The sequence below is a fragment of the Aplysia californica genome, unplaced genomic scaffold (assembly GCF_000002075.1).
Source record: "Aplysia californica isolate F4 #8 unplaced genomic scaffold, AplCal3.0 scaffold00916, whole genome shotgun sequence".
NCBI lineage: Eukaryota > Metazoa > Mollusca > Gastropoda > Aplysiida > Aplysiidae > Aplysia > Aplysia californica.
In genome coordinates, this window is record NW_004798186.1 from 158,590 (window position 1) to 173,840 (window position 15,251).

General features: G+C 41.7%; 1 protein-coding gene across 1 annotated transcript in view; it reads right to left on the reverse strand.

Annotated features, from left to right (window-relative positions):
- The window catches only part of LOC106013459, an 11,077-nt gene extending 1,713 nt beyond the window's left edge, over positions 1–9,364 (reverse strand). The window contains exon 1 of the mRNA XM_013089282.1: positions 7,231–9,364. Coding sequence (XP_012944736.1) covers positions 7,231–9,364 — 2,134 coding nt within the window. The remainder of the gene's footprint in view (positions 1–7,230) is intronic.
- Positions 9,365–15,251: the final 5,887 nt, after the last annotated feature.

A 15,251-nucleotide genomic window follows, 5' to 3' on the forward strand; every position in this document is an offset into this window, starting at 1 on the left:
ATTGGAAAACATTGGACCTTTTTGCCCCCTCCCCAGCTCATCGCACAGGAGTCACGTGCACTTCAAACCCTGGTGTGTACAATCCCATTAGTCATAGAGTAACATTTCACCAATATCTAGTTTTATGAGTAAAAGTAAAACTTCGAAAGAATGCATACAAATATATCACTCTTTTTACAGTACGTTCCTTAACTTGTGTTGACTAGTTTATATTCTACACATGCCCGCACATCCAACAGACCAAACACACACTAACAAAATTACTCAACTCAAACGCAGACGCACAAGTAGATATGTGCAAAACAATCTTTCTAAACACACTCCGACCACAAACACCAGACACCCACTAGATTAGACTCCAAACCTTAGGAGCATACAGATAAATCATTTGGCAAGTTAGACTACAAACAACTTTTAGCGACACTACCCACACACCCAACACGATTTCGGATTATTTTCAACGAAAAATTACATACACCTTTAATAATACAGAAACAAAATGGGCAGTATTTGAAAGATACTTGAGCTGTGGCGAGAGAGCGTGAGTAAATGTTTTGAAAGCAAGCAAAACAACGAGAACGGAGACCGGACGGACGGAGCTTGTAGACAAGACGAGACTGCTTTGTGAGCACAGAGGAACACCGACTGGCCAACCCAGGGGTCGAAGGGCGACGTGTGGAAGAGAACACAGCTCAAGAGTGAACGAAATCAAATTATGAATTATTAAATAAAAAGGTCGCTTTTAAGGACAAGCGGGTTTACCCAGATTTCGGGGGTTTCCAGAAATCTTGACCAACACCAAAGGTAGGCCTTGCCCTACCTATAAGAGACGTTTGGTCTCATTGGTATGTATTTGTGAGGCAGCGTGGTGGATTCAGGCTCTCGTCAAAATAATCAAAGTGTAGAAACTTGCATTTTTCAGCAGGTTTGTGGATTTTAATCAAATTTTTGTTTTTTGGCTCAACACCTTTCATGCCCACTAAAGAACTCATTTCTGTGTGGGTTTTTCTGAAAAACGTTGATTAAAGGTACCAAAAAAAAATAAAAAAATTTTCAGTTACCACGGACTCTTCAGCAAGGGAAATAACTAATATTTGGCGGCCATTTTCTCACTTATTTTACCTCTGAAAACACGTGACCACCACCTCCTTCATTCGCAAAAATATCTCGACTTGTATTTAAGATAAATGGATATTTTTCTCATCCAAATAAAGACAAGTGAACAAGCTTTAAGATGATACCAATAACTCTACATGCCCAAAATTGACGAGAGCCTGATTCCACCACGGTGCCTCACATTTTTTGTTTGGTTATAGAGAAAACTCCCCTTGTTGCAGGGCAGTGAACTGGTCAAAGTACTTGGCAAAGCAGTCCAGATCTTGGGGCCTTGGTATTCAAAAGCCCTTTCATCCATTGTTTTAAGTTTCATATGGTAACCGAAATTTCTTTTTGTCAGCTGATGACCTTAAATTGCGAGGTGGAATGTATATTCTCAACAGATTAGATGGGGCATTATCATTCAACCATTTGTGGCATAGGGTGGCCAACTTGTATACTTGAGAGACCCAGTAACACAGTCAAAAAGCCCCCTCCCCCCCACCCACTTGGCAGTGCTACTGACCGACAAATATTGTCTTTCGGCCATTCCCAAAGGGGTGATATTAACATCCTTGTGCGCAGTAGAATTGTAAAAGGGCTGATTTATCAATGTCATGCTCATACTCATACTGCTGTGCCGGAACAACATCGGCGGAACTGCTGTTTTTTCTTTCCTCATCCTTATTATCGTCTTGTTCTCTCTACCTCTTTCGTATATTTGTCACTCTCTTGTGAACTGCTATATTCGGGGTGCCTTGATAGTCACAGCAGACTTTGTGCTGTTGAGGCTGGCAGAAGATTATTCTGAGACGTCTCCGGTGAGGACCCAGGAAATATTCGGAGACGCACTCCCTCGCACAGATGCACTGCTTTGGGAGGTCAAACTGCGTATTGTTTGCTGTAGATCACACATATTGCCACTAAAACTGTCGCAAATCAGTTATTTTCAGGAACATTTCAAACCTAATAGCAAAATATCAAATTATGGATTTAAAAAAGGGGTGGGGGGATGCCCCCCCCCCCCCCTGTAACCCCAGAGATTTTTCTACTTGATCTAGAGGCACAAAACATTCTGAGGTGTCTCCGAATAGATACTGCGATTGAGGCTAGATGGGTGAGCACAGTAAGCCTGATTTCCCGTTTGGACTTCTCTTTTGACATCCAACCCTTTGCGCTCATATGACCTTATGTTATGCAGTTTCGATCATCGTAAAACCTTACTGAAACAAAGAAAACAGCCAAAAACAACACAGTCATAGACAGAAAAGAAGAGGGACGCCCTCCAACTACCCCTAAGTCTTTGGACATTACAATTGATTTTAAAGATAATAAAATTTATGAAAAATCCCCAAATCCCCCCCCCCAATCGCTCGTTTTAAAGAAAGAAAATTAAAAACAAGATTTCACAGTCGGGAAAGTTAATGAGTAATTCGAATTACGTAATGTGTTATCGGATAAAGGAAAGACTTTATAAGCTTATATTATAGTGATGATTGACCAGACTATACTATACACGAGATCACCGTGTTTGCGATTAGCCGGATTTGGGACGGATGTCCAGAATCATGCTCAGTCTCGTGTGACTCCACGTGATGTTTCAGATTATGAAATTATAACAGCAAATTATTAATATTTTTGTATGGCATTGTGGTGAAATCAGACGCTCAGACGCTCGTCAAAATATTGAAATCGAAGAAATCGTAGGCCTAATATTAATTATTTTCCGCCTCCTGGGCTTTTTTTTTCTATTTCTTTTTGTTCTTTTTGTTTGTTTGTTTGGGGGGGGGGGGGGGGGGGTTGTTTCTTGTTGGTTTTTTTTTTTTCGTAACACCCTTTGCATCAATTTGAAAGCACACTTCTTTCCTAATTTTACCGAAAAACGTTGATCTAAGGCATAGCAGTGTGTAAGTAGTAATGCTGTTTCTAAAGACATGCTATCTTTGGAAGACACCAGAGTTTTGTGCCGATTTCCCGGCTAATTTAAACTCTATCACCACCCGACCCCCACATCCTTCAATCGCAAATTTCTCGAATTCTACTCAAGATAGATGGGTGGGGATCTTTTTAATCAAAAGAAGGACAAATGGACATTATAACTCCATTGCCCAAAAATTGACGAGCACCCGATTCCACAGAGTCGTGATAAGTTTCAGTTGTACCAGCAGTTGCTTGCTTTTGAGACTACGATTACACCGTGTTTGGGCTTAATGGTAGCAGTAGCTGTTTTATACATCTGTCTGTCTGTCTATCTGTCTGTCTGTCTGTTTGTCCGTCCGTCTGTCTGTCAGTTTCTTTCTTTCTTCTATCTCTCTCTCTCTATCTATATATCTATCTCTCTCTCTCCTCCTCTCTTCCTCTTCCTCTCTCTCGCGCTCTCTCCCCCCCCCTCTGTCTCCCCTTCTGTCTCCCCTTCTGTCTCCCCTTCTGTCTCCCCTTCTGTCTCCCTCTCTCCCTCTCTCTCTCTCCTCTCTCTCTCTCTCTCTCTCTCTCTCTCTCTCTCTCTCTCTCTCTCTCTCTCTCTGTGTGTGTGTGTGTGTGTGTGTGTTTCTCCAAAAGATTTGACCAGTAGGGACAGATTTAAAAGTAGGGGAGAAGAATAACATCAATGAACCATGGAAGTCAAGGTTTAAGTGCCAACATTCCCCACCCACCCCTTATTTTTCGCGTAGCTGAAATTAGAAAAATACGTACATATACTTCAAACAGCCCAGCCCAACTCAAAGCCCAGGGCTTCCACGAATGGTTCAACGACCACAGGGAGGATGAAGGCATCACTTCACACACAATGGACAGACTAAGGGAAGCTGATGTCTGTAGAGGGTCAGGGAGAGACAGCAACCTGCCTGGTAAAGCCAGAAAATAAAATATCCAACCGGATGTTAACTGGCACGATCAGTAGGCAGACCCTTTCAGGGATCCTGTAGAGGAGGGAGGAGCAGCTATAGCATTGTGCCGCCTGCAACGACGCCTATTCTCCAACCAAGTAAGTACGTAAGTAAGTAATTTCATCGAGCCTATTCTCTAGGCCTATATTATTAAATTATTATATTAAAATTTTGTGAAAGTTCGCCGTTTTAGTCGCCTGAAATATAAACTTTTGAATACAAAAAAATAATGGTGTTTCAGAATCATGTAAAGAGTGTACAGTTCTATTAAGGAGCCTGGCGTCACTGTAGTTTAATTTTCAGTTTTTCATTAGTTTCGTTAGGATCTAATCTTGGGAAAATCTATCTTCTATGGAGCCATTGTAAACAAGTGAGACTTCCGTTCACAAGCAGTACGCACTGTTTCCACAATGATTTGACGATCAACTCTTTTGAGTCCGAAATCTTTTCTTCCCGCCCGGTGTTTTTCCTTTGACTACCCAAAAGACAAAGAGATCATGGATACTTTGTATAGTCACTGTTTTTGTTAATAAGAAAGAAGTTGTCCATTTTCAGATCAACACAAAGGTGGCATGACATGGTGGAATCATGCGCTCGTCATTTTTTGGACATATGGGGTTATTGGTATTATTTCAAACACTATTTATTCATCATGCGTTTGGTGAAAAAAATATCGACAGAAAGCTGAATAGAAATCGGAATATCTGAGATTGAAGGAAAAAGGGGTTTTCTAGTTTAAGAGGTAAAATTATCGACCAAATGGTCTTGAAAATTTCGTAATTCCAATAGTTTGAGAGTCCTTGGAGAAAAGAAAAATTACGATTTTTGAGCTTTGATCAATGTTTCTCAGTAAAAGTTACTCAGAAATGTACTTTAAAACTAACTTACAATTTGTTGAGCCAAAAAACAAAAATTCAATAAAATATACCAAACGGACAGAAAAATGCTAGTTTCTTTGATTTGATTTCATTTCTTTGAAGAGCGTTCAATTTCACCGCGATGCCTCACGCACAAATCTTTTAGCTGTGGTCCTTCTATTCAAGTCAACACAGAATGAGAAGAGTCTCCACTCATTCAGATCATAGTCAGACACACCCAGTGCATCCCCTAGGGCAGTGCTACTGACTGAAGTTTCTTTAGGACATTAACCGTGTTCATATGTACAGTAGAATTGTAATTGTAAATAGGCTGATCATCAATGTCATGCTCATAACTGTGCCTGAACTGCAACTTGGAACTGCTCCTTTTTCTTTTCTAATGCTTACTATCGCCATTTTACCTCTACTTCTTTTATGTGTGTGTTACACATTGGTGACCCTCTATTTCCGGGGTGCCTTGATAGTCAAAGCAGAATTTGTGCTGTTGAAGCTAGAGAGGTGAGCAGAGTAAGCCTGATTCCCCGTTTGGACTTCTCTGTTGACATCCACCCTTTGGCGCTCATATGACCGTATGCAGCTGCGAGTGCCGTAAAACCTTACTAAAACACACACAAAAAACACCCAGTGCACGTAACAACCCCGCACGTCGTGACAGAAGACAAATTCCTTGTATATTGCGAAATATCGGAGTTCTTCCTGTTCCCAACTATTTATAAAACATTATTAATTTGGATGACAGTACGTTTTCCTTCAAGATCCACAGGACTTGCCAAAACAATCCTGCAAGGAACCGTACAAGGGAAGAGAGAGAGAGGGAGGCAGAGAAGGAGATGGGAGGACAACATTACAGAGTGGACAGGAAAGACGATGGGTGACAATCTGTGGAAAGCAGAGGACAAAAATAGATGGCGAGAGCTGGTTTTCAGATGCAGTGGTGCCCCCACGGTTGCCCCAACCACGGGATAGACGGAGACGAAGACGATGTTTTCCCTTCGGTCTTGAACCCAAAAGTTCTGATAAATCGTTTTGTTATCAAAATCATTGAATTCTGGTACGTAGTCTAAACAGCCGTATGCACTGCTCACCGTCGAACGCTCCGTATCCCGGACTCTAGCATGGAGATCATCAGGAGAGAATGCGTCGCTGTTTCGGGCTCTTCCTCTCTACAGCTTTTCTGACGCACCGAGCCCCCTCACCGATGTGAGGTCTCCATGTTAGTTCGACTGTTTTCCTCTGCTGCCAACTTTAGGATTCATTCCAGCTTGAGTCCTCTCGCTTCAACCAGATCCAATGACTGGCTTTCTCTGCTGTCTCCTGAAGGGAGTTTGTGAGTTCGTTGCTTTTCTTTGCAGTAAGTCCTGCCACTCTCATCCACTTACGGGCGCTTGTTGCTACAAAACCTCTGCATCCTACCTCTACCGGAAAATGGGTTGCCTTCCATCCTGCCTCCTCACATTGTTCGACGAGTGCCTCGTAACGGTTTTCTTTCCGCTCATGAGCGGCATAGATATTGTCCTCGTGGGGCACCGTGAGCTCTACCAAGTGTACCTCTTTGTCTTTTTCCTCCCATAACACAATGTCTGGCTTTTTCGTAGTTGGAATGGGGAAGAATCTCTCAAAGCCTTTTAAGTCAGCAGCTACTTCCCATGTGCCTCCGCTCTGGTCTTTCATGGCTTCGTTCGCTTTCTTTCTTTTGGCAACCTTGCTTCCTTGCAGAACGAACGCAATCTTGGTGGGTCCATGCTTCTGTATCTTGGGGGCATATTTTCCTTCTTCCACCTGTTGTGTCGCCATTTTCGTGAGCACTTTCAACACCTCGTTGTGTCTCCAGGTGTATCTGTTAACAGCTAGGTTGCAGTTTGACAAAATATGCTTCATGGTTCCTAGCTTACCGCATCTACACTTGTTGTCCTCCTGTACCTTCCATCTGACAAGGTTCACCGGTGAAGGCAGAACATCATACGTAGACCGGAGAAGAAAGCTCAGCCTTGATGTATTCCACTTCCAGATGTCACTCCACCCGACTTTTCTTTCCACAACATGCTCTTCCCATCTGGTCATTTGTCCTTGCTGGCTACACTGGATGAGATGAATTTCTCGCCTCTCTGCCTCCATCTTTTGCATATGTCTTGTTGCAGCTTTTCTTCTGTCTCGCTGAGACATTTTCCTGAAAGGTCTAAAGTCGCCATTACCTAGCCCTAATCTGTCAGGTTGCGCTGGACCGACAATGTCCCCATGCTCCAATGCAGAGATGATCTCGTTAGCTGCAACTTCTGCCTTCCACTTTCTGGCTGTTTTGACATCTGGAGGTTTTCCACTGATCTCCTTATCCCTTGATTCTCTCAACATCAAAACGGTTCTAATCTTGCCTGCTTTGTAGATCTCCACAATTGACGTGAGAGGTAGTTGAAGCGCACCTCTATGTCTGTACAGGGATGACGTGTTAATGGTACGGGGTAGCCCCAGCCACTTCCTGATGTAGCTGTTACACTTTCTTTCGATCATCTCAACTCTTGACAAAGCAACTTCATACATTGTCAGTGGCCACGCCAATCGAGGGTAGAGGGCAAACTGTAGACACCATATCTTGTGCTTTCCTGGAAGCTTTGTCTGGTCAATTGCTTTCAGCCCATTTTCAGCCTGCTTCATGATTTCCACGCCTTGACTCCTATCAGACAGAGTTCCTGAGTACCACCGACCCAAACTTTTCACGGGTTGTTCTTTTACTGTGGGCATTTGCTCCCCTGCAATTGTGAACTTCAGTTGCTTCTGTTTTCCTTTGTTAATAGTCAGGCTTCTAGACTTTTTAGCTTTAAACTTCATCCTGGCCCAGGTGATAAGCTTATCGAGCCGATTCAACACACTTTGCATTGTGTCTCCATCTCTTGTCAGTAGGGTCACATCATCCATAAAGGCTTTCTTTGGTGATCTCACCTTTGCTTCTTCTTCACAGCATTCTGCAGATCTCAGTAGCATCTCCATTACCAGGATGAACCAGATGACCGATATAGAGCAGCCAGCTGCAATCCCAATCTCTAGTCGGTGCCATTCCGTTGTGAAATTTGCGGTTGAGAATCGCATCTGGAAGTTACTATAGTATCCTCTCATAATGTTTTGCACCTCTTGTGGGACGTAGAAAAAATCCATTGCCTTCATCAGCAATTTATGGGGAACAGACCCGTAGGCATTCGCCAGATCCAACCACACTACGTTTAAACTTTCCTTGTTTTTCTTGGCCTCTTGGATTGTGTCCCAAATGGTGAAAGCATGCTCGATGCAGCCTGGGATCCCTGGTACCCCGGCTTTCTGTACCGTTTCATCCACATAGCCGTTACTTTGCAAATATGCTACAGTCCTCTTTGCAAGTATTCCCATAAAGATCTTGCACGTCACGTTGATGATTGAAATAGGTCTGAACTGTCCTATCTCCTTTGCATTCTGTTCTTTGGGTAGATACACGCCCTCCGCTCTGCACCAATCTTTGACGATTTCTTTGTCTTTCCAAAGGCCTCTTAGCATCTCAAAGAGGGTGTGTCCCAGCGTGTAGCAATACTTGAACACCTTATAAGACACGCCATCTCCTCCAGGTGCACTTTTTGCTCTTGCTTTTTTTACGAACTCATCTACTTCTTTCTCTCTAATTGGTCCCAGGTAATATTTGACGACGGGGGCAGCTGGACGCTTCAGGCCTCTCATATAAGGAAGCGGTTCTTCTCTTCTTGAATCGCTGTACGTCTGCTTAACATAAGCATCGAGTTCCTCTTTCGTACATTCCAATTTACCACTCCGTGCCTCTGTGAACAGTTTTTTTGCTGCTTCATAAGGATTCTTCAGAAATTGTTCACGTTCCCTTTTTCTCTCTTTTCTCCTGGTACACCTTCTTTCGTGCCTCTGTAGGTCTCTGCTCTTTTTCTTAAGATCTTCAAACAAGATTCTTAGGCCTTCTATCTCTTCTGGTGGTGCGTACTTTTTCTGCTTTTGCAAGTCTCGTTTCTGTTTTCTTAGCTGTGCAAGTACTCTCTGCCTTCTACTCAATCCACTTTTCTTCTCCGTCTTTTTCTTTCCTTCACAAATACCAAACTCTTTTATTGCCGAGTCATAGATAATGGTCGCAAACGCACTCAATATTTCTTTAGCATCCCCTCTGTTAGAACTCTTTTTGACTTCTTTCAATTTCTTCTGGACTTCTTCTTCTAACGTCTTGTATTTTGCCTTCTCGTTAGCAGCAGGCCACAGTATTCTGGGTTTCCGTAACCCTGGTTCCGTTTGCTGTTCCATCTCTTGCTGAGACAGGGTGAAAGGAGAGTCGACTGAAGCACTAATCGCTCCGCTGTGGTTTTCATCCTGGGATGATTTGCTTCGCGTCTTACAATCTGACGATCTGCACTGTCTTCTCTTCTTTAAACAGACTTTTCCCTGGTGCACTCTCAGCCCTCGCCAGGTATCGAACTTTCTGTAGCACTGCTCGCACATAAAGCTGTTCTCTTGATTCTCTTTCTGCATTGTCCTTTTAACGCTTTAAAACGACTTGGATTTGAAGTAGATTTGTGAAACATTTGATTTTCGCACTTTAACTTCGATCATGTACACTACTTTTCAAAAATCTTTAAAAACTGTTTTATTTTTTTTTTACGACAAAAAAAAACAACGGTCTTTATAAGCAAACCACTACTTTTGCCAGACTTTTTGGGGGCATTCTTTTGTAAAGATTGAAGATCAAAATGTATAGTGGTAGAGCAATAATATATCTTTAAGGGCATAAGCAGGGATATAGGTCTATTTTATTTCGTTTAGAAAACAGAAAAAATTATTAGCATGATTTAATTTTTTTGTTTGTTTTGGTACGATTTTTCGTCTCATACAGTTGTATAAGGTCATAATATGAGTGTTCAGGGGTGGATGTCAACAGAGAAGCCAAAAACAGTAAATCAGAGTATACTTTAATTAGTATTTGATCACTTACTTTTTTTTAAAGACGAAAAGTCACACGTCATACAATCAAATGCTTAACACGTTCCTCTGATTTATTTAAACGAAGTTGTACATCAAACTATAGACTATGCTGTTTGAAAACTCCCGAATGTTGTTTTAGTGACATGAAAACTACCACTTTTTTTTATAAAACGAAAACTTGACTTGAAACGAACCCCCCCCCCCCCCCCCCCCCCCCAATAAAACTAAAGCCGTTTCTGGAATCAGCGCCCCAAAATTAATTTAAAACAAGCCTTAACCTAGTGCCCTAAAATGTGTGTTGTCCATTGTAATTGAGGAGATGTGGAAGTCTGTTGGGTATTTCACTAATGCTAGTGTACTTTTATCTCTTTAGTAATATCATGTTTTCCCCACAAAGCGGTTCATCACTATAGAAGAGGAAAAAAAAAAAAGCAACGACAAAAACACAAACAAAAACAAACAAAACAAATACAAAAACAACAAAAAACCAAACAACTAATGGGACAACAGACACATTCAAAGAGCTGGGCCTCTATTAACTACACGTGTGGCATCGTGGTGAAATCAGCTGCTCGTCAAAATAATGAAATGGAAAAAAACCCGACATTTTTTCAACTACTGGGTAATTTTCATCGATTTTTTCATTTAGGTGCATCAACACCTTTTACGTTAATTTAAAACGTGTTTCGGTGTGGTTTTTATGACCGAAAAAAGAACCCTGATGAAAGACACCAAAGTAGTAGAATTGGAGTTTCACAGGACACTCACACTTGAAAGTCACCAAAATTTGGCGGCCATTTTCGCGCTGATTTTACCTCTGCCATCAGGCGACTCCCATCTCCTTCAATCGCAAATATCTCGACTTCTATTCAAAACAGATGAGAATGTTGGGCTGATGTTCTTTGTCCACCAAAAGCAAGGCAAATGAATACTCTTTTAGAGGATATCAATATTCCCGTTCGTCTAAAAAAAATAGACGAGCGCCTGATTTCACCTTGTCGCGACACAAATGTGCGTCACCACGTCATTAACCAGCAGACGTTTAATTGATAGCTTTGCTTTATTTGGAATGACAACGCCGAGCCAGAAACAGAAACGAAAATACATTTAGTCCCACAGCGCCAGCCCCCCTGAAGGAAATGGAAACGTAGTTTCTAAAAAACAAACAAACAAACAAAACAAAAAACACATACAAAAAAGGAACGTTTTATTGACAAATGGGCAAATTCATTTAAAGCTTGGGTAAACTTTTGTTCAAATCGTTTAATGTAAAACGAGAACGAGGAAGAAGAAGTTTAATGTAAATGATGTAGTTTTTTTGGAAAGAATTTTACGGCGCTCGCAACTCAAATAGATCATTAAAATCGTGTCGAAGTTTAGAGGTATTATTAGAGGGTAACATACAGAGAAAAAAAGAGGAGAGATTAAAAAGACGATAGCCTAAATGTTTGATAGGAAAAGAGCAGGAGAGAATCTGATGACGATTGGAGATGTTTGATAGGAAAGAAAAAGCAAACCACACTAGAGTACCTACCAACCGCCCACTGTTTATAATATACTTACTTTTTTTTCATCCTCTGTTGCCGTTAAACGTCGAGGTGAGATGCAGTTTTCTATGGCAGGCCAGCTCTGCAGCTCTTTCAGTTGTGATATTATGTTTTCTCATGGTTTCCTTGACACCCCCAATACCCCTTTTGCTTGGCCTCCCTCTTCTTTTACAGCCCGAGTGCTTGGTGGTATAGGTTCTCTTGGCTGTTTATATAATGTTGATTGAAAAAAGAGACGTGGACACCTAACTAAGATTTTTTAGATATAGATCTATACATGGCTGAGAAATGTTATTTTTAATTGAATATTTGGACCTATTGAATGAGAAGCGAACACCGTAACCTCTAGGCCTCTCAGCCGCTGGTCAATTGCTTGGGGGGGGGGGGCATGTGAAGTTATTGGAAGCCTCTTAAGGCATGCCTGATTACATCGTGTCGTAACAAAAACTGTTTCGATGATGGCGTAAAAAAGCATCAACACTTCATGAACTTTGACCTCCTGAGCCCAAAATAATCACACCCCCTGGCTCCCCGAGTAAAAAAATGCCTACATGGCTAAACACAAAAGATTCATTCATCCAGTGCCAGATCTGCGAACAGACATCGGCGATCATGGTTCTCCTTTCAATCCTTTGCTCGGATGCTCTTAAAAAAGCTACGTTTCCCTGATCGTTCCCCGTTACACATTTGTTTAGGTTCCCTGAATAGGTTGCTCTGGGCCTACCCCTGCCTCGTTTGTCTTTGATTTTGCTAATGAGGGCTAGATGTTCAAGACCTTTATGTCTATTCAGGTGTCCCCACAATTGCACGTGTCCGTTCCTGGTTGTTTTTAACAGTGAGCATCCCACGTGGGCTTCATCAAGCACTACCTCTTTTGATTTCTTTTCCTTCCACGATATTCCTTCTTCTCCCAAGAAACCACATTTCTTTTGATTCTATTTTATTTTCTTTGTCTTTATTGTCTAGCATTCACAGCCATAAAGAAGGGTTGACCAAACACAGCATTTCTGAACTTTTATTTGGGTGATCATTGACATCTTTCTGTTTTTCAGGATTAAACTCATTTTTATTGAAACTAGCCTTAGCCAATGCAATTATCCGTTTTATTTCTCTGGAACATTTGGCATTAGATGTTATTATATATCCTAGATATTTAAACCGTAGAACTTGTTTGATCTTTTCGGTTTTGCTAATGTGATTACTAATAGGATTTGCTGCTTTTTTGGATATGACCATGCATCCTGTTTTCTTTACATTCACTTTTTGTTACAACAGTATCTAGAAACGATTGCAGGTCCTTTTCAGAGTCTGCTATTGAAATTGTGTCATCGGCATATCTGATGTTTTTAATATTTTCACCATTGACTTTGAGACCTGGACATCCCTCTATGTTTCTAAGGATTGTTTCACTGTACATGCTAAAGAGGTCTGGTGATATAATAATAATATATCCATGCCTCACTCCTCTTCTAATCTGCTTATATTTACTGTATTCTCCATTAACTCGTACAGCAGCGTTTTGGTACCAGTACAAATCCCTGATAATTTTTAGATCTTTTCCATCTATGTCTAGCTTTTCCAGTATTTTAAATATCTCATCATGTCTAAATTTATCGAGCGCCTTTGAATAAATAATCTATGAAGCATAAATACAGATCTTTCTGTGCTTCAATACATCATTCCATTAACATTGTTAAGACGAATATAGCATTTCTGGTGCCCTAGTCAGGAAGACAGTCGAATTGTGATTTAGATATCTCGGGTCTCGGACTTTTCTTCAATCTTCCCATTAGTACTCGCAGCAATATTTTTGTAACATGACTCATAAGGCTGATTGTTCTGACACACAAAAGGTCCACAAGTTTATTCAAACCAATTCCCTCTTTTTTTGAACTGCCGTGGGTGGCTCTCGTGGCCTAGAGGTTAAGGTGTGGCCTCTCATTCAAGGGTCTCGGATTCGAATCCGGGTAGCGACCGAAAAATTTTCTTCTCTAAAATTGTCTCCTTTCACCTCCTTTCCTACTCTCTAGCAATGTTCTGTTGTCTGCTTTCATTTCCACTTTCTGCCCCCAACCCCTCACCCCCTTTGCCTCCTCTGGGCTCCTGACTCTTTCTGCAGCCTTTCTACTGCTACTCCTTGGCCCCTTCTTACTGCTGTCTTTCTGCCACACCCCTGATCTTCTGGTAGGAAAGATATACACCTAGCCTTCTTGGACAAGGGCGAAGAAATCTCGGAGGGCCCGTGTGCAAGTTGCGAACATTAAAGATCCTTTGGTGGTCTAAAATCGATAAGAGTAGGCTTCGGCCGCCACCCGGGCAAAATTCAAAATTTCCTACCTGATAATAATATTAGGTGTGTCCCGCGTGCTCATATGCCCTTATGCAGTTGCGAGCGCCGTAAAAAAGAAAAAAAAACACTTTACAAAAACAAACAAAAAACTGCCTTGATGTTTACAATTGTTACCATGAACCTGTATGTTCACTTTCTGTTACATCAGTATCTAGAACTTATAAGAAGCAATTGAAGGTCCTTTTCTGAGCTAAAGGGCGACCGAGAAAGACCTGGATAGATGATGTCCGGGAAACATTAACCACCCACGCCATCCCTCATGACCCAAGCTCTCTGGCTGGCGACAGACAGACGTCTCTTTCTTCCCGAGACACCCAAAAGGGTATTAGTATAAGCGGTGGATAAAAGTAAAGTAAAAACCACGAACCTACAAGTCCTTTTGACGTCATCCCCCCCCCCCCTTTTTATTTTTAAATCCGTGCATGGGCAACTGACTAGCACATAGATATATTTGGAGCTTTGGGACCATGGCAAATAACTTGCACACCGAAATATCTGTGTCATGGGCTCATTTTCATTTTTTTTTTGGGGGGGTGTAACTATTTTAGAGGGCTCGCAACTGCTCTTCTCGATTTTAGGATCACCGAGGGATCTTTAACATGCGCAACTAGCACAAGGAACCTCCGAGATTTTTTCGTACTTATACTAGAAGGCTAGATGTAAGATCTTACCTACCATAAGGTCAGGGGTGTGGCTGAAAGGCAGCAGTAAGAAAGAGCCAAGGAGTAGCAGTAGAAAGGTTGCAGAACGAGTCAGAAGCCCGGAGAAAGGGGGGGGGCGGTAGAGGGAAGGGGGAAGAGAGAGAAAGTGGAGACGAAATCAGACGACAGAATATGGTTACAGGGCAGGAAAGGGGGTGAAAGGATAAAATCTTAGGGAAGAAAATGTTCCGTCGCTGAAATATTGAAGGAGAAGCAAACACCATAATCTCTAGACACTAAGAGCCCCCGTCACAGGTTGAGTGGGTTGTGCAAAAGTCTTGGACCTCTGTAGCTAACCAATGTCCCCCTCCCCCTCCCCCCAACCAGGGCAGTGCTACTGACTGAATTTGTCTTTAGACCAGTCCCAAAGAGGGGATATTAACATGTCCTTATGCACAGTAGAATCGCAAAAGGGCTGATTTATCAATGCCGTGCTACTACTGTGCCGAAACAACGTAGGGGAAACTGCTGCTTTTTCTTTCATCATCCTTACTATTGTCATTGTCCTCTACCTCTATCCCGAAAAATGCTGTTTTGAGAAAATAGAAGGTAAAGTCTTAGCCCCTTGTTCCGTTTCTTAAAAAAAGACTTAAACAGTTTTCTCTATAACCAAACAAATATGCACACCAATGAAACCAAACTTTGCCTATAGGTAGAGCAATGCCAGCTTTTGGTGTAAGTCAAGATTTCTCGAAACCCCCAAAATCTGGGTTAGCCCGCTTGTCCTTAAAAGCGACAAAATAATATAACTTGGTAGCTCTGAGGTAGCGAGCGCCGTAAAAGCTCACTAATAATAATAATAATAATAATAATAATAATAATAATAATAATAAAAATAA